At 38.3% G+C, this 20,794-nt stretch overlaps 1 protein-coding gene across 1 annotated transcript; it reads left to right on the top strand.

Annotated features, from left to right (window-relative positions):
* The first annotated feature begins 2,456 nt into the window (after positions 1 to 2,456).
* npc1l1 (NPC1-like 1) lies at positions 2,457 to 14,872 on the top strand. Its single transcript, XM_020632988.3, has 21 exons — positions 2,457 to 2,682; positions 3,948 to 4,109; positions 4,271 to 5,182; positions 5,294 to 5,587; positions 5,684 to 5,907; positions 6,013 to 6,113; positions 6,207 to 6,379; positions 6,506 to 6,634; positions 7,162 to 7,344; positions 7,454 to 7,568; positions 7,728 to 7,993; positions 8,119 to 8,208; positions 8,476 to 8,666; positions 10,783 to 10,910; positions 11,024 to 11,153; positions 11,875 to 11,930; positions 12,030 to 12,180; positions 12,346 to 12,577; positions 13,068 to 13,181; positions 13,348 to 13,510; positions 13,614 to 14,872. Exons 1-21 carry the CDS (start codon positions 2,641 to 2,643, stop codon positions 13,838 to 13,840), a joined length of 4,083 nt encoding a protein of 1,360 aa, XP_020488644.1. The 5' UTR covers positions 2,457 to 2,640; the 3' UTR covers positions 13,841 to 14,872.
* The last annotated feature ends 5,922 nt before the right edge of the window (positions 14,873 to 20,794 follow it).

Here is a 20,794-nt window from a genome sequence, read left to right as displayed (position 1 = left end):
TTATGAATTAGTAAATTGTCACCTTTTATTTCTTAATGAAAAACTGTGTGATTATAAATACATACCAGACTAAATAAATCAAACCTTGCAGTTTTGTATTGTCAGTGCTTCAAAATCTTATCAGTTTTGTAACTTCATTTTGAAGTTATTTCAATTTGTCAGACCCTGTTTTTTTTTTCTAAATACCTGTTTGTGATATTATTGTATTTTAGATCTTTTGTTTGAATAATTTTGCCTGCAAGGTACCACACACTATTTTGGAGTAGGGTATATTCATGCACACCTACACCAACTACCACGGTGAATAGAGAGTGAAAGGCTTGAAGAGGTCAAAACAATCCAGCAACACTTGTAGTGTGAAGATCAACTTGAATAACTTAATTAGACCTTTGTGAGATTTGAACAGGAAAAAAATACTGAGCAGGATCAGTGCAGATCCAGGCCCCCTTTGTGTCTAATTATTAAAAAATGACAGCTATCACATACAAATATGCCTTGCTACATTTACTGACAACTAAAGACGTATCAAAGCAGTGGATGCTATAAATGAAATGACTAAGCAATTTTTTGCAAAAACCAGTACCTCTCTGACTGGAAATATACAGTAAATCTTTCACTTTGTCACACAAACAAAACTTGAAGTTATATCGTAATTTAGGTAGTTTAAATTCACTTAGATATGGAGCCTCATCATCTGATCATATGCTTCCATTTAAAACATAACAGGTTCTCTGAAATATTTGAAGGTTTATGATATTTTCCAACCAATAAAACATGAAAACTCTCACAGTTAGGCTCCTTTGCTCCCTCGATGTAACATGAGAAAAACACAGGTGAGTTTATCTAAAAGCAAGCAAGTTTAAGCTACCAACTCTAACTTATTGATTTATAGATACTCATCTCTCTGTAATGTACATTCAAATTAACATTTTCATTTCAAACTGAAAACTGGAACATGATAGATGATGATTACCTCAAAAGAGGTATTTAACAATGCATACTTGAATGTACCATGCAGTGAAGCCATATCTTATTGAATCTCAATTTTCAGGGTGGTAATTGTTACCCTATGCACGCATTGTGATCTATTACACTGGTGTCATTAATGTGTGTTACAAACAGTTGCCAGATATGATAAACCTGTTATTTGTGAAGCGTTTGTTCATTTGTGAATATATAATACTTTATCAAATGTCTTAATGTCCCTGTGTATCACAGACTCACAGTATATGTAGGCTTTATACGTTACTGTTATAATGAAGACCCTGATCTAGCTGCACACGTTCATATCACAATCGACCCCTTCAGATTTCTGGAGTTGACAGGATGTGATTTCTTTCACAAATCTAAGGTTGAATGGCATCAATTGGTTGTGTTAGTATGAATAATGTTTTGGTAAACTGACTCACATTAATATGCTCATAAAGCCTGACTGCCAGAACACTGTGCACCTCTCAAGGCTGAGTAAAGATCATAAAATAGATCTGAAATAATAACTTAAGACAGCAATAACAACATAGAGATTCACCTCTTCACAGAGAAGCAATTTTAACAACAAAAAAGTTGGTTAGATTGAATTACAATGTTGATTATTTCAGAGCTGCCTACTTGTAAAACATTTCGGCCATAGATCCCAATACCAATGATTTTTCTTTAAATTTCAATATACTGCAGAGTTTCTTCCTTTCTGCCGTGACTCATCAGCTTTTGAAAGAACAAAGAACATCACCATATCTGCCCTTTTTCTTCTTGTCATTTTTGCCATCTCTGTTTATCTTAAACTGAATTGCTCGTGCAACTTCGCCCTCATACCTCTAATCCCCTGTGGCATAACAACCAGCCTTAGCTGAAAGTTTTATCTCAGCTTTGACCTTGACCACTGATTTAAAAAAAAAAACGTGATTACATAGGAGAACTTAGATTTTAGGATAGGATACAGGAAGATAGTTGTATTGTGTATGAATGGCAGCCTTTTACTACTTTGAAGATTTGGGTTTAAGAGTTTTATACAAACACAAGAAAACAGAGAGTTGAAGGATACTGTCTCTCTCTCACCTAATAGTTCTGATAGCTGGTCTAATGGTCAAGTTCAGACCAGCTGTACTGTTCTGAACTTTGTATGTCACATACACTGCCCTTAAACCAATAGAAAAATCATTTAGGTGTGGGCTGTTTTTATGTTTTTATGTCTTCAAATCTTCAACACAAAAGCTCGAATAGTTGTCTGTAAAAGTCTGACGCAGGTGAAGAAACTGGGTGCGGTTGTTATTTTGGTTTCCCTGTAGTTTCTCTGCTTTGAATATCCCCGGCAACCCTATCAAAATCTCGCCCACGTTAATTATCAGACAGAGGGATTGATCACACATATTGCTATTGGCCAGCAGCTGCATCAGACCAGATAAGACAGGTGTGACATCACAGGAGTGGCGCAACATGGCATGATGTTCCTCCTTCTCTCAGCCCTCACACTGTTAGACAGACAGGCAGACAAATGGTAGGAGAGAGAGGACAGAACATCTTACACTGTCTAATCTCATCTAATGTATCTTCTAAAAGAGCATCAGTGATTAATAAACACTCCATTTAACTGAACCTAAGGACCCTGACTCTTGCTCTGCTGCTGAAAAACTCCCAGGAATCATGGTCCGTGTCGCAGCTCTGATAATTTTCCTGGCCTGTATGGTGAGTTGGTCTGGTGATCTCACTTTGTCACCTATAATATCAAAGTATTTTAAAGGATTTTCAGTCAAACGCATGAGTTCAGATTTCTTTATTCTCTCTCTTCAGTATGAAAAGCATTACTGCGATATGATCGTTGAACAGGATTGAATAGTAGAAACATATAAGTCTAACTGCTTAAGAGAATTAAATAACAAGTAAATGTCATCTTTAGCAGAAAATGGGACAATGTTACAATTAAACTGTAATTAAGGATCCATTTACAGCTAACAATAAATATACTTTTGTTTCAGCTGTACGCAATAAATGTCAAAAGTACACATCTTATTCGAGTGCTGCTGTTAGTAATAGAAGTGCAGAGGCAGACAGCTGCAGTGAGTCACTCAGATAAATGTCTCCACTGATTAAATGTTTGTCTGTAAAATGTGTGGAAGCACTTCAATTCTTCTTGATTAACATTCAGTTTGTATTTGTTTTTATTTCAGACTTGTATGAAAGATAAAACTAATTGGCAAATTCATTTTTCAAGTAAAAGTCTAGATGCCTATTTTGTAACATAGGCATAAGTAACAATTGATTATTGGTTGTCCAAAGTGCATCCATAAAGGAGAATAAACGTCTTTAAAAAAATGAATAAATATTTATGCTAACATTTAACATTTAAAACACAGAGCTTAAAACAGGTTTAGAAATTATCCATTTGCTGTAAAGATACATTTGAATGAGAGTCACATTAATAGTTATTTGTCCATTTTACTGCTTTCCAAAGTTTTAAATATTGTTTTGAATGTTAAATATTTAGAGTTCTTTTTATATATAAAATGCAGCATCAATTTGTAAGTTTTTCATTTTAAAAATGTTTTCCTCAAGTAGTCACACGTGTTGCTGTGATAAACTTTGACCGAGCTCCATTTTTATTGCCTAACAACCCGAGATGGTGACTCTAAGTAGCTGACATGACTGAACAGCAACACAACATTATGATGCTTTTATGACATTTATGGTGTTGTAAACTCTTAGATTGCTAATTATTGCTATGATAACTAGAGTGTTTTATTTAAAACATATGTTAACCGATGCAAGGTATAGTGCCAAAATACCAAACTTTAATAAATATCAAAATGACTTCCTGGTGTAGGTATATTTTTACATTTTTAAATTTGAAAGAAGGGACTGTATGTAAATGTATCTCTCTGTTTCTCGTCACGAGTGTGCAACATTACGAGAATCCCCTAATGTATTTATTGACAACTCTTTCCTTCATGCAGGCTCTGTCAGAGGCCGAACATGAGCCCGGCTTTTGTGCTTTCTATGAGGAGTGTGGTCGTAACCCGTCACTTGGAGAAACTCTCCTTCCTCCTATCGTCCCCTGTCTCGACTATAGCCGTGCCCGTCTCCTCCAAGGGGAACACTACAAGAAGCTCCAAGAGGTCTGTAAATCCTGCTCTCATAAAACTGAATACTGAATCAAAGCATTGAATATGTCCACTCCTAAGTCTGGGTTTTGTCTATTTAATGAGACAATGCATTCCTTTGATGACATGTGGGGTTTGATAATGTGTATTTGTTTTATCCGACTTTTCTGCTGCAGGTGTGTCCAATTCTGGACAGAGGTGAAGGCAACACATTCGCCTGCTGCTCCATCAAACAGCTAAATTCCCTGGAAAGGAGTCTGACCATGTCCAAGGCACTGCTGGTCCGCTGTCCTTCCTGTGCTGAGAACTTTGCACACCTGCACTGCATCAACACCTGCAGCCCCAACCAAAGCCAGACAGTCAAAGTTACAAAGGTCATGAACGTCACTACCTCTGGCAAGACGAGGGAGGCAGTAGTAGGTTACAAGGCGTTCCTCAGCACTAATTTTGCAGATGCTTCTTTCAAGTCATGTCAAAATGTCAGGATCCCCGCCACAGGGGGTTTCGCCATTGCCACCATGTGTGGTAGATATGGCGCCAAGCTGTGCAACCCCCAGCACTGGTATGACTTCCAGGGAGACTCTAGTAACGGCCTGGCACCACTGGACATCGACTTCAACCTATTAAAACCAGGAGACACTGCTGGATTACCAGAAGGTGTGATTCCCTACAATGGACGTGCTCTGAACTGTAACGAGACCACCCCATCAGGAGGTCAGGTCTGCTCCTGCCAGGACTGCCAAGAGTCGTGCCCAAAGATGCCGGATCCTCCTCTGCCTCCAGGCCCATTCAGACTGATGGGGACAGACGGCTTCCTTGTGATTTGCATAGTCTTACTTTGTCTTTTGGTGTTTGCTTTCCTTCTCTACCTCTTAGCTGCTTACTTGACAAGGTCTCAGAAAAAAAAGTATAAAAACACAGGAAAGAGAAAAGAGAAAGGCAAAGACCAGAACAGTAATGATGTGACTCAGCAGATCATTGATCCGTCAGAGGTGACATGTGCTGACAGGAACAGCCTGGCTGCCCAAGCTTTCCTAAGCCTACAGTTCCAGCGTTGGGGAACACTCATGGCCACATATCCTCTCTGGGTTAGTTTCACTTAAGTCTTTTTAAAAGAAGGCCTAATTGGACAGAAAAGTGGTTCTCAGCCTGATTAATAAGATACTGTGTATAATTTGTTAAATTTATCTTCATCATAGGTGCTCCTGGTGTCAGCTATAGTCGTGGCTGTTTTCTCCGCCGGTCTCAAGTCCATTGAGCTCACCACTGACCCCGTCGAGCTGTGGTCCGCGGCCAACAGCCGAGCTCGTCAGGAGAAAGAATTCCACGACAAACACTTTCAACCCTTCTTCAGGACGAACCAGCTGATCTTGACGGCACCCAGCAGAAAGGGCCACATTTATGACTCTTTGCTATTTGGACCACAGAACTTCAGTGGGCTTGTTTCCAAAGACCTCATCATTGAGCTGCTGGAGCTCCAGAAACAAATTCAGGTACAGTTTACAAACAGAGTTGGACATCAGTCAGAGTTGTGCAAAAGCTAATCATTTGACTTTAACCCAATGGTTGTTTCTCTATGGCATTTTTAGAAAATTGAGTTCTGGTCAGAGGATCTGAATCGCACAGCAAGTCTGAAAGATGTGTGTTATGCCCCACTAAACCCATCCGACGCCTCCCTGACGGACTGTGCAACCAACAGCTTGCCACAGTACTTCCAGAACAGCTTGGACAACATTAACGCTAAGGTTAACATGACAGAGCTTGGTGTGACAAAAGAAGTGGACTGGCGGGACCATTTAATCTATTGTTTCAAGTAAGGAGTCTTCAAATATAAAATCAAGATGTCTAAAAGCATTAATTTACCTGCAATTGATCAAAAACCTTAACCTAACCTTCTCTGTCCCCATCTTTTCTCAAGCTCTCCCCTGTCATTTAAGGACATCACTGATCTAGGCATGAGCTGCATGGCTGATTATGGAGGGCCTGTCTTTCCTTTTCTGGCTGTGGGAGGCTATGATAGTGAGTGACTTTTAGTAATATATTTGCATACGAAACACCTGTATGATAAAGAAATGAAGAACCAGTGTACTTATTGCATCTTTCTATATTTAGACGACGACTTCACCAATGCAGAGGCTTTCATCATGACCTTCTCCCTCAACAACTATGTTCGAAGCAGCATCAAGTTCAAAGTGGCCATGCAGTGGGAGACAGAGTTTCTTAAAATTGTCCAGGACTACCAGAAAGACCCTGCCTGCAACTTTACCTTTGCGTACATGGCAGAGGTACAGTAAAATCTGTGGCTAGCACAAAGGGCTTATGTTGAGTCCTCTTCTCTTCTATATCCTCAATTTTATAGCTCTAGGGTCCTTAATCTTGTTTTTCTGTTTGGTCTCCACCTCTATCTACAGAGGTCTCTAGAAGACGAGATCAACCGAACAACCGCAGAGGATATCCCCATCTTTATGATCAGCTATGCTGTAATCTTTGTTTACATTGCTGTGGCACTGGGGGAGTACTCTTCATGGAAAAGAATACTGGTAAGACTCCTCAGATCGACCTTTGTTTTCATACTCAACTGTTTTAGCCAACGCTTGAGTGAAACTTGTTCTCAATCATTAGATGGATGAACTTCTAATTACATTTGAAAACATTATTGCTGTGAGCGTTTTAATGTTCTGTTGTAATTTAGCTCTAAACAGTGAAAACAATGCAACAAAGAAAGCCTCACAGCCTCCTAGCACTGCTAGCATGAATATATGTCTTGTCAAGGTTTCCCAACAATAAAAAAATAAAATATATGTCGGCTATATATAGACATATACAACATGTGTCTAGGATATAAAGGTGTCCATCAATAAAGTAAAGTTGATGAAACAGTACTTTTCACATATATGAGAAGCAGAAACAGCTGCAGTGTCAGCTGCATAGGTCTTATCTCAAAGCACTTAAGTTGGAGCCATGAAGTTATACAATACAGAAGACATGATACAGCGAAAGATATGGTTTTGAAATAAGGTTCCCTGAGTTGAAAGCAAATCTGGTCTCTTATCTCTGTGTTGTGAAGGTGGACTCCAAGTTCCTGGTGGGTCTGGGTGGGATCTTGGTTGTCGGCTGTTCTGTCCTGTCCTCAATGGGTTTCTACTCCTGGATCGGTATCCCCTCTTCGCTGGTTATCCTGCAGGTCGTGCCTTTCCTGGTGCTCGCTGTCGGAGCTGACAACATCTTCATCTTTGTTCTGGAGTATCAGGTGGGTATATTTGTTTGTACCAGGAATTAACTGTTAGCTGGTTTTGCACGCTTTTGCATGCTTTGTGAATTCATTTCAGAGATGATACCCTCCTTTTCCTCCCTCACAGAGAGATGTCCGGAAACATGGAGAGAAAAGAGAGGAGCAGATTGGTCGGGTCCTTGGAAATGTAGCTCCCAGCATGCTCTTGTGCAGTCTCTCTGAGTCTGTTTGCTTCTTTCTAGGTACACATTTTTAAGTTCCTCTTTGGTCAATGTGCAACATGCAACACTGGCACTGTTAAGATTAGACCACAATACATTGCTGTACACATAAAATGTTCAAAAGTATCAAGTTTCTCTTCAATGTGTTTATCTCTGTCTTTATTTGTTCTGCTATCTAAGGGGCCCTGTCCACCATGCCAGCAGTGAAGTCCTTTGCTCTGTATGCTGCTTTGGCTGTGCTCATGGACTTCATCCTCCAGATGACAGCATTTGTGGCGCTGCTGTCCCTGGATGCCCGACGCCAAGACAACAACCGCTGTGAACTGTTGTGCTGTGTCACAGTGTCAACCCAGCGTCCAAACAAGCCAAATGAGGGCTTCCTGCTGCCCTTCATGAGGAAATACTACGCCCCAGTCCTACTGCACAGTGTCACCAGATTCATAGTGGTAAAGCTTCCAACGCTTTAGCTTTGATTTAAGAAAATTTTAATTATTCTCAACCTTTGACCTTTGACCTGCCTTTAACGTAAAAACAATATCTGTATATTCATGGGATGGTGTTTTCCTAACAGATGCTGGTTTTCATCTTTATGCTCTGCGGATCATTATTCCTCATGTTTAATGTGACTGTTGGCCTGGATCAGGAGCTGGCCATGCCCCAGGTCAGTATGCGTTGACATGTTCATACATGTAAATGCTTCTTTATACAACGGAGTGTCAGGGAGTGGGTTAGTAAATATATCTGAGGTTTCAAGAATTAGGGCCATACAATAACAAGAATAAAGGAGAAATGGACAAGAATAGAGTGTAATTTTTCAAGGAAAAAGCTGAAGTATCATTAGAACAAAGTCATAATTTTAGGCTATGGTTAGTTAGCCTTTGTGTTATTTTCATTTCAAATTTACAATAATTATTTGTTCTTGTTGCAGGGCTCTTATATGCTGGACTATTTCAAGTATCTTTACAAATACTTTGAAGTTGGAGTCCCTGTATATTTTGTCACAAAAAAAGGCTTCAACTTCAACTCTGTGGAGGGTATGAATGCAGTTTGCTCCAGCGTGGGCTGTGATCAGTTCTCCCTAACCCAAAAGATCCAGTATGCTGCCAACTTCCCCCATTTGTAAGTATTTTTAATATATATGGATTATTTGTTAGGGAAAGATACAATACACACAGGTAAACTGAAAACAGCAACTCCAATTCAAGTATCACAGTGTTCAAAGCGGATGCGATCTCTAGAAGGGCTCTACGGTCTGAATTAAAGATAAAAACAATTAAGTTAAAAATTAAAAACAAAGTTAAGACTGGGTGTAAGATACAATAAGACACATATTTAGCTGTGACATAGTTACAACAAGTAAGCCATGAGTACAAGTTTGTTGCTGAAATAACTAGGATTTGGTGGCTCTCTTATAAGTAGTGAAGTATACAGTAAGTTTCAAGTGATCAGGATTTTGCTCCTCTAACAGAAAAATCTGTTTTAGTGAAAGATGTTTTCCAAAACAATACTTTACAATTGCCACTTGAATTTGCGGAAAGGCTGAGGAGCAAATCTGTTGAAACATTTAAGTTTAACGTGATGGAAGTCAATAAAATGTGCAAAACCTAAAATCTTGTATTTACTTAAATTAGGGCTTTGATAGTGTCTTATTTATAAGACAAATGTGAGAATATCATAGTATTTAATAACAAAAAGGCACAGTCTCATATCAGACAGTTTCATATCATCTTAAAACAGATAGGATTAGCCTTACTCGTTTGACACATCTTTTAACATGGCTTTAAAAATTGAATTGAGAAATTAAAATTATCCTCATGTACTCCACCTCTGTTACTTGTTCAATAAGTTCACCTCTAATTATGACATTTTGTGGTACGGTTGCAGGTAACTTTTTTAATGGAGAAACAGATTGACTTAGTTTTGTTGGTGCTTAGTGTCAAATAAGAGGCATCCAGCCAAGCACCACAGGTTTTATCTGATACATGGAAGACTAGGTCGTCAGTGTACATCTGAAGACCTATACGAGGGCAGATATCTGGCAAGTCGTTAATACACAAACTGAAAAGGATGGGGCCCAGGACAGTTCCTTGGGGATTCCTGTTTCACTTTTGTAAGAACCCTTTAGATATGACTCAAACCATGACAGAGACCATTTTGAAAGTTACACTTGGAAAGTTTTGAGAGTAAAATTGAATGATTAAGCATCCAATGCAGGAACAATCTAGAAACACTGCAACTATAAATTGGTTTCTGTTCAGTACTGTGAAGAGAGGTTGTCTGCCTTTGTCCTTCAATGTATTATTTTTCTCTGACAGATCCTTGAACCTGCTGATATCACAGTAGCAACCTCTTACATACTAGCCATCAGCCATCAGATCAGTTAATAATAAACTCAGTTACATGATCTCCACTGAACAGATAAAGGGTGCCTTTCACTGATTGTGCCAGAAAGAGAGAGTTTAATGAAAGATCCCTTGGGGTTAGTCTTTTAGGATGGAACGTGTCATAAGTGGTAAAGATTGTGTAGCCCCCTTGATGCTAATTTTTGAATCATGACACTGAAATATGTAGATTTTTTTTTACTTAGTGTTTGAACGAACAAATATCTGAATAAAGTTTGAAGAGTAAATAATATATATTTTCCACCAAACATAACTTGTGAATGATAACCAACACTTAAATAATTATGTTACTCAGAGATCACTGTGACAGAGAGATAAACAACACACTGTTTCCCAGTTATCAGGAGGATTATGAAACTAACTTATCAGCATCTTATCTGCAGCTTACTGACAAACAGAAAATCATAGTTTTATTATTATAGTTTTATATGAAAGTGAAAGATGAGACAGAAAAAGCAACAGGGCTTTGTCAGAAAATGTTCATGGGCAAATGGTTGAGTTTCTTTGCTTTCAAAAAATAGCATAAATGGGGTTCCTTTTTGCTTAAAAAGGGGAAATATTACTTTTACAAGTTTCAATTCTCTTTTAGTCAATTCCCCAAAGGGTTCAACTCTTTCACAAACAGATAAAGCTTTTTTCCCGTTGTATTGACATTTGCTCAAAGCTATGATCAGTTTTTTTAAACATGTAATTTTCAGCAGTACTAAATATTGATGAAAAAAATAGTATTGTTTTGGTATGTTCAGAACTATTGATGTAATGATTTTTTGAAGCTATTTCTTGTTTTGTTTCACCCCTGCCTTTCTTTAACGTATTGATGACATGTTCTGTAGATCCTACATGGGTATTCCTGCTAACTCCTGGGTGGATGATTTCATCGACTGGTTGAACCCTGGATCCAAATGTTGTCGTCTTTACACATCAGGTCCAAACAGTGGAAAGTTCTGTCCTGCAAGCCAATGTGAGAATCCCTTCTGAGGAAAAAAAAAATTACATTAACACACAATCTTTTTCACAAATTGAACACATTGTATGTCTTTAATTAACGCCTAACCTGATGCTATGTCACAACAGCTGCTTTCCTGTGTCTGAAAAAGTGTATGAAGCCTCCTTCAGACGGTGTCCTCAGACCCAATAAGGAAGAATTCAATCGCTTCCTACCGGACTTCCTGGGTAACAGGCCGGACCTGCAGTGCCCTAAAGGGTGCGTGTAGCTGCACATGTATACAGAGCAGCATTTGTTACTTACTTTTTATTGTTTATATGGGAAAAGCAAGTGTGGAAGAACAAAATAAAACAAAACATAATGAAAGCAAATGAATGCAAGACAATAACAAATGGACTTTCATTTACCCTATTAAGTCTAATTAAGTCTGGCCTTATAGGTGTAGATTACTCGATATACTTGGTCCAAATCTTGTAAACATTTTCCTTTTGGACTTTGAGGGTAAATTACAAATATTTCTTATATTATGTATATTCATTTATCAATAGCTGGTCGGTCAGATTTCAGCCATTTCTTTATGACAGCTCTATTGCTCGCTGTCTGTCGCATTTTTAGCAGTTTTTAATCATTTATAATCTGCTCATGCATACAGTGTCACCCATATATACTGTGCTGCACATTAAAGGGATTAACTCCAATAATGTTATTAATTGGTTTATGGATTTCCAGCCAATAAAATGTGGTAGTTACTGGCATCATTATTTAACAGAAATCCCACCATGTGATTGAACAAGTTGAGCTCCATTGTGCGAGACATATTCTTCTCCAGCCCTGCTTGGAAATATTAAGATTTCCTATCTTTTCCCACTTTTCTTTGATGTATCTTTTTTTTTTAACTTGGACTTGAGTGTGCAATTATATAGCCTACTCCTGCGTCATTAATAAATTCAATCTCACTTTTTCTGCTATCTTTCAACAGAGGTCTTGGAGCATATGACACAGCTGTGGTGAGAGATGAGAGTGGAGAAATTATAGGTGAGTCATATCTAATCATTTTAAAGCTGACAAACATCCTATATTCTTTCAATTGAAATGCTTACAAGCGAGTTTGTCTTCTTCCCCTTCTGTTCCCAGCTACTCGCTTCATGGCTTACCACACACCTTTAACCAACTCTCAAGAGTTCACCGCTGCGCTGCAGAAGTCCAGAGAGCTCGCCCTCAACATCACAAAGGTCATGAGGAAAATACCAGGAACCTCACCTGACTTTGAAGTATTTCCTTACACGTATGTACCTTTAAATCCTGTGCTCCATCTCATCTTTGATCTTCTACTGAAAATATTATCGCCTCTACAGCTCCATGAATGCATCTTTTCTGTATTTACAACATTGACTCTTCTGTAGAGAGTCTGTAGTTTCTGACCAGAATTTCTCTTTACTCTCACTTCCAGGGTGACCAGTGTATTTTACGAGCAGTACCTTAATATCGTGCATGAAGGACTCTTCAACATCTCCTTGTGTCTGCTGCCGACCTTTGTGGTGTGCTGTCTGCTGCTGGGTTTGGACCTGCGCTCCGGTTTGCTTAACTTGATCACCATCATCATGATCGTTGTGGATACTGTTGGTATCATGACACTGTGGAACATCGATTACAATGCAGTGGCCCTCATCAATCTGGTCACGGTAAGACCATGTCTGAGAAGGGGATTAAAGGTGTTCTCCACAAAAAAAGTCTCAGAAACTTCAAATTTATTTGACTTGGATCTTGGAAGATTCAGTTTTTTCCACCAGACTCCTGTATAATGAAATTCATCAGTTGCATCATGGGTATTGTAGGATCCAGTGCTGTTGGAGCTTAACCTAAACTAAGTTCAGTTCAGACATTTATTGTCCCTGGAAGGGGGATTTGATTTACAGCAGTGGACAAAAACACAACAGATAAAAAGACAGGACAGTGCAACACAACCTGATGGGATGAATATCTGGAAATTTAAGCCTCCACTGTTTATATTTATCCTCCACTGTTTGTATGATGATGACCCCCACAGGGATGTGTCTAAATGTTGGCATTGGCCCTCGTTGAAATCTGATTGGCTACCTCTGGTGTTATGCAAAAAGGCTGCTATTAGGGATTTCTCACTGTACTTAACTTTCCTCTTTGTGTTGTTTGCAGGCAGTGGGCATCTCTGTGGAGTTTGTGTCTCATATGACGAGATCGTTTGCACTCAGCACTAAACACACACACGTAGAGAGAGCAAAGGAGGCGACAGCCAACATGGGCAGTGCGGTAAGTAACTATAAGACCATCCAGAGCAGGCATTGTTGATCACTCACCAATATATAGCAAGTAGCATTCAAATATAAACTGACATGTAGTGCTTCTCAAAAGTTAGTGAAGTATAAGTCCTAAAATAAGTTGTTGGAGTTTAATATGATTCTTTTGTTGCCTGTAGGTGTTTGCTGGTGTTGCAATGACCAACCTGCCAGGCATCCTGGTGTTGGCGTTTGCAAAAGCACAACTCATACAAATCTTCTTCTTCCGACTAAACCTGATCATCACACTTCTGGGCTTGGCTCATGGACTCATATTCCTCCCTGTGCTGCTCAGCTACTTTGGTATGTTTTTAACAGGTCGTTCTTTTGAATGCAGCAAAGACATGTCAGGAGCTATTATGAAATAGAATTTAAAAATTCACATTTTGATGTTTCTTTTCCTCAGGTCCGAGTGTGAATAAAGCTGTGTTGCTGCAGCAGCAGCAGGCCAAAGCAAAGGCCGAGCAGGAGCTGGAGATGAGAAACACAATTAAACACATTTATGATAACATGAGTTATGAAGACAATGAAATAAAACAGGAGGCAGATGCAAAGGCTCCTAAAGACGTGGACAATACTTCACAGATTGAAGCAAACCATCAGGCAAAGAAGGTGAAAAGTGATAGTTTCTGAGCACATATGAGAAAACTGTTCAATCTTTAAAGAGTGATACTTCTGTAACAAACTGAACAAGGATGGACACGTAAAAAGGACAAAGTTAGTAAACAAGGAGTCATGAAGTTATGCCAGTATGGAAATCATTAACTTAACTATGTACCTCAATCACAAATGGACCAGTGGGACTGAAACAGCAACACACAGTTGTGCAATATCTTTGGGCAATCAAAGAGTGGACGATTGCAAAATGAGACAATGGTCCTGTCTCGACCAATAAGAAGCCACATATCTGTCTTCATAAGAGCTGTAGCTGGGCATCATTCGTTGTTCAATGGTCTAAATAGTTTTGACAGGACACGAAGTTGACAAATGTTCTATAAAGTGTAATTTTGTATGTTTTTTTATTGACAGTAATTATTTTGTATGTGTGAGTATTTCACTTTAGCACTGTTAAGAGTGATTGAAAGGAGCACACACTCCAGCATTACGTATTATAGTTTCTCATTGTTGTACAATGTGCAATCAGAAAAATTATGTTTGTTTTTTTGTGTTTAACTCAGCATAATACTTAGAATTATTTATGGTACACAAAACATTTTGAAAAAAAAAATTATACAACCAAAAGATTCTGTACAAATATTTTGAGTGCTTTAGTGTTTATTTGTGCCTCTTGTTATTGTCCCTCCAGCTTTTAGGCCGATTGAGCTCCAGTCAGTTGAATTTAATAATTTGTATTTACAAAATGTTGCCATACTAGATTTCTGACATTTGCCCAGCCTTTAATTGATCTGGATTTTCTGAGGCGTAAAGGATAATTAGATGAATAGAAGGTGCCTGACTGGAATCCTCCAGAAATCAACACCAGCCTCTGTCCCTGGATCGAACACCGACTCTGGACATAACCACTGAATCTTACTTGATTTAAAAGATACTAAACAGGTGCATTTAATGTTGAATATGTCAATAAAATGTTTATTTAACAAAGTTGCAGTGATGTTGGGAAATATGAAAATGAAAGTTAAGAAAAATTAAACCCGGTTGCTAAGACTCTTACAATTTCCCTTTTCTTCAGAAGATTTGACAAAATAACTGTAAAGATGGTCCGACATCAAAGAAGTTTTAATCATTTTATTGTTTTGTTTTCTAGGGGAAATAATTTTAGATATAAATAATACATTTGGTGTCTCAATCATTTTGCTTTATGACTCAAAACGTTCAAACAGTGGGGTACAGGAAGTTCCTGTATAAAACAGACCTGGTCTCAGTGATGTCATCTACTGCTTTCTGAAGAGGCCCAATGGTCACAGTCGTCATATTGGAAATGTTGGCTCCAACAAACATTTATATAAACAGCTATCACTGCCAAATCCATGTTTTGAAAACCCGGCTGTAGACATGTTTATTTCTGCTGTAAAAGTTGACATTTAAATATGGGCCGAATGCTTTTTGGAACAATCCTCTAGTGGACACTCAAGGACCTACAGTTTATTGCACTTCCACAATGGCTTCATTTTTTCAACACAAGAGATTGCAACTCGGGTACAGGGCAGAAGTTTTAATTTGATTAATCTGAAATGAAATAATTGAGTTGTTGACGGGGGATATTGAGAGCAAGCCAGTAGTAGAGGAACAAACCCCCCAAAAAGGCTTTAGTTTTCGAGATACCCCTACCCGAGGTAGAACAAAGCACGACCATATTTTTTCATAACTTGAACATGTCTAGTTTATGAAACGGATTGTTGTATATGATTTATCAGGCAACCAATGAAGCTGGGATACAAAACAATTCTTATGATGGCTTAAATGTGTGTAAGGTAAATTAGGATAACAATCATGCAAACATGTTTATAAAAAACTTCTTTATACACTTATTTTACCTCATTATATATAATGACATTTGAGTTTTAAATGCTAATTACAAAGGATGAATTTCCACTTAAGACAATATGGCTGTGAACCTGAGAGCTTAACACCGTACAACTAAAAACCGTTGTGTCACACTAAGCATCCCCTGGAGACAAAGTTTGACCTCTTATCTCTTCGCTGATCTTGTCCTGTGCTTGTGTAGGTTGTGTTTACTGATGAAAAATCTCCTTCTGCCAAGTTTGAACCGTCAAATATATCCCTAACTCTGAATCTTGGCTGTAGAAAATGACACCAACCCGCTGAAAGCAGTAACACATGAGAATAACTTCACAGAAGAAAATATATTCTATCTTAAGGTCTTGTTTGCTTTTGTAAACCATTTCACGATATCAGTTTAAGTGAGCTCCATAACCAACCAAAACAATCCTCCCAGGAGCTTTAAGAAAACAACTGCTGCAGAAAATAACCATCAACAAAGTCAACCAACCAAACAAAGATAACACAACCAAATCAGGACACCACAACCAAATCAAGACACCATAACCAAAGACAACACGACCAAATCAAGACAACACAACCAAATCAAGACAACATAACCAAATCAAGACAACATAAACAAATCAAGACACCACAACCAAATCAAGACAACATAACCAAATCAAGACAACACAACCAAAGACAACACAACCAAATCAAGGCATCACAAAAAAATCAAGACACCACAACCAAAGACAACACAACCAAAGACAACATAACCAAATCAAGACACCACAACCAAATCAAGACACCATAACCAAAGACAACACAACCAAATCAAGACAACAGAACCAAAGTCAACACAACCAAATCAAGAGAACACAACCAAAGACAACACAACCAAATCAAGACACCACAACCAAAGACAACACAACCAAAGACAACACAACCAAATCAAGACAACATAACCAAATCAAGACAACACAACCAAATCAAGACAACACAACCAAATCAAGACAACATAACCAAATCAAGACAACATAACCAAATCAAGACAACACAACCAAATCAAGACAACATAACCAAATCAAGACAACATAACCAAATCAAGACACCATAACTAAATTAAGACACCACAACCAAATCAAGACAACAGAACCAAAGACAACACAACCAAATCAAGACACTACAACCAAAGACAACATAACCAAATCAAGACACCACAACCAAATCAAGACACCATAACCAAAGACAACACAACCAAATCAAGACAACAGAACCAAATCAAGACACCATAACTAAATTAAGACACCACAACCGAATCAAGACAACAGAACCAAAGACAACACAACCAAATCAAGACACTACAACCAAAGACAACACAACCAAATCAAGACAACAGAACCAAATCAAGACAACATAACATAATTAAGACACCACGACCAAATCAAGACACCACAACCAAATCAAGATACCATAACCAAAGACAACAGAACCAAATCAAGACAACAGAACCAAATCAAGACAACATAACAAAATCAAGACAACATAACCAAATCAAGACAACATAAACAAATCAAGACACCAAAACCAAATCAAGACAACATAACCAAATCAAGACAACACAACCAAAGACAACACAACCAAATCAAGGCACCACAAAAAAATCAAGACACCACAACCAAAGACAACACAACCAAAGACAGCACAACCAAAGCAAGGCACCACAACCAAATCAAGACAACACAACCAAAGACAACACAACCAAATCAAGACACCACAACCAAAGACAACACAACCAAATCAAGACACCACAACCAAAGACAACACAACCAAATCAAGACAACATAACAAAATCAAGACACCATAACCAAAGACAACACAACCAAATCAAGACAACACAACCAAAGACAACCAAATCAAGACACCACAACCAAAGACAACACAACCAAATCAAGACACCCCAACCAAATCAAGACACCACAGCCAAAGACAACACAACCAAATCAAGGCACCACAACCAAAGACAACACAACCAAATCAAGACAACACAACCAAAGACAACACAACCAAATCAAGACACCACAACCAAAGACAACACAACCAAATCAAGACACCACAACCAAAGACAACACAACCAAATCAAGACAACATAACAAAATCAAGACACCATAACCAAAGACAACACAACCAAATTAAGACACCACAACCAAAGACAACACAAACACATCAAGACACCACAACCAAAGACAACACAACCAAATCAAGGCACCCCAACCAAATCAAGACACCACAACCAAAGACAACACAACCAAATCAAAGCACCACAACCAAAGACAACACAACCAAATCAAGACAACACAACCAAAGACAACACAACCAAATCAAGACACCACAACCAAAGACAACACAACCAAAGACAATACTACCAAAGACAACACAACCAAAGACAACACAACCAAATCAAGACAACACAACCAAAGACAACACAACCAAAGACAACACAACCAAATCAAGGCACCATAACCAAATCAAGACACCATAACCAAAGACAACACAACCAAATCAAGGCACCACAACCAAAGACAACACAACCAAATCAAGACAACACAACCAAATCAAGACACCACAACCAAAGACAACACAACCAAAGACAACACAACCAAATCAAGACACCACAACCAAAGACAACACAACCAAAGACAACACAACCAAATCAAGGCACCACAACCAAAGATAACACAACCAAATCAAGGCAACACAACCAAAGACAACACAACCAAATCAAGACACCACAACCAACGACAACACAACCAAATCAAGACACCACAACCAAAGACAACACAACCAAATCAAGACACCACAACCAAAGACAACACAACCAAATCAAGACACTACAACCAACGACAACACAACCAAATCAAGACAACACAACCAAATCAAGACACCACAACCAACGACAACACAACCAAATCAAGACACCACAACCAAAGACAGCACAACCAAATCAAGACAACATAAACTAATTATTATTGATGATGATGGTAATGACGATGGTTTTTGTTTGATAACCATGAATTTAAGATGGTTTCTATACTGATTGAGCTCCCAAGAACAGCTGTCATTGTTGTGCTTTGCCTCTGTGCACTGCCTGTCAGCATTAGTGTCTGATCTGACTTAAAGCTGTTCATTTGCACTTACTGACATCGTTTTCCTCCTCTCTAGATCCTCGCTTTTGTTTTACTTACTCTCTGATGTACGTTGCTTTGGATAAAAGTGTCCGCTAAATAAATTGTAGAATTGTAGAAATGCATTCAACACAATCAAATACAGCAAAATAAAGGCAAGGCAAAAAAAGTAGACAATACTGACACAATAACCACATGCAGCCAATCAAAATGCAAGGAAAAGGCATTACCATCTACAGGCAATCCAGCCACAGACAATAGAACATAGCTAAAGGTATTTTTAAACAAAAAAGTTGTGTGTTTGGTTATATGTTGTCATTTGTCTTAGAATAGATTATATGAATGAAATTGATTTGGTTGTGGTGTTTTGATTTGGTTGTGGTGTTTTGATTTGGTTGTGGTGTTTTGATTTGGTTGTGTTGTCTTGATTTGGTTGTGGTGTTTTGATTTGGTTGTGTTGTCTTGATTTGGTTGTGGTGTTTTGATTTGGTTATGTTGTCTTGATTTGGTTGTGTTGTTTTGATTTGGTTGTGTTGTCTTGATTTGGTTGTGGTGTTTTGATTTGGTTGTGTTGTCTTGATTTGGTTGTGTTGTCTTGATTTGGTTGTGGTGTTTTGATTTGGCTGTGTTGTCTTGATTTGGTTGTGGTGTTTTGATTTGGTTATGTTGTTTTGATTTGGTTGTGATGTCTTGATTTGGTTGTGGTGTCTTGATTTGGTTGTGTTGTCTTTAATTGGTTGTGGTGTCTTGATTTGGTTGTGATGTCTTGATTTGGTTGCGTTGTCTTGATTTGGTTGCGGTGTCTTGATTTGGTTGCGTTGTCTTGATTTGGTTGCGATGTCTTGATTTGGTTGTGGTGTTTTGATTTGGTTGTGTTGTCTTGATTTGGTTGTGTTGTCTTTAATTGGTTGTGGTGTCTTGATTTGGTTGTGATGTCTTGATTTGGTTGCGTTGTCTTGATTTGGTTATGTTGTCTTGATTTGGTTGTGTTGTCTTGATTTGGTTGCGATGTCTTGATTTGGTTGTGGTGTTTTGATTTGGTTGTGTTGTCTTGATTTGGTTGTGATGTCTTGATTTGGTTGTGATGTCTTGATTTGGTTGTGGTGTTTTGATTTGGTTGTGATGTCTTGATTTGGTTGTGATGTCTTGATTTGGTTGTGATGTCTTGATTTGGTTGTGGTGTTTTGATTTGGTTATGTTGTCTTGATTTGGTTGTGTTGTTTTGATTTGGTTGTGTTGTCTTGATTTGGTTGTGGTGTTTTGATTTGGTTGTGTTGTCTTGATTTGGTTGTGTTGTCTTGATTTGGTTGTGGTGTTTTGATTTGGCTGTGTTGTCTTGATTTGGTTGTGGTGTTTTGATTTGGTTATGTTGTTTTGATTTGGTTGTGATGTCTTGATTTGGTTGTGGTGTCTTGATTTGGTTGTGTTGTCTGTAATTGGTTGCGGTGTCTTGATTTGGTTGTGATGTCTTGATTTGGTTGCGTTGTCTTGATTTGGTTGCGGTGTCTTGATTTGGTTGCGTTGTCTTGATTTGGTTGCGATGTCTTGATTTGGTTGTGGTGTTTTGATTTGGTTGTGTTGTCTTGATTTGGTTGTGTTGTCTTTAATTGGTTGTGGTGTCTTGATTTGGTTGCGTTGTCTTGATTTGGTTGCGGTGTCTTGATTTGGTTGCGTTGTCTTGATTTGGTTGCGATGTCTTGATTTGGTTGTGGTGTTTTGATTTGGTTGTGTTGTCTTGATTTGGTTGTGTTGTCTTTAATTGGTTGTGGTGTCTTGATTTGGTTGTGATGTCTTGATTTGGTTGCGTTGTCTTGATTTGGTTGTGATGTCTTGATTTGGTTGTGGTGTTTTGATTTGGTTGTGATGTCTTGATTTGGTTGTGATGTCTTGATTTGGTTGTGATGTCTTGATTTGGTTGTGGTGTTTTGATTTGGTTATG

Source organism: Labrus bergylta, chromosome 2 (genome assembly GCF_963930695.1).
Source record: "Labrus bergylta chromosome 2, fLabBer1.1, whole genome shotgun sequence".
Classification (NCBI taxonomy): Eukaryota; Metazoa; Chordata; class Actinopteri; order Labriformes; family Labridae; genus Labrus; species Labrus bergylta.
Note: the sequence above shows the minus strand (reverse complement) of the source record. Positions and strands in the feature narration are given on the sequence as shown.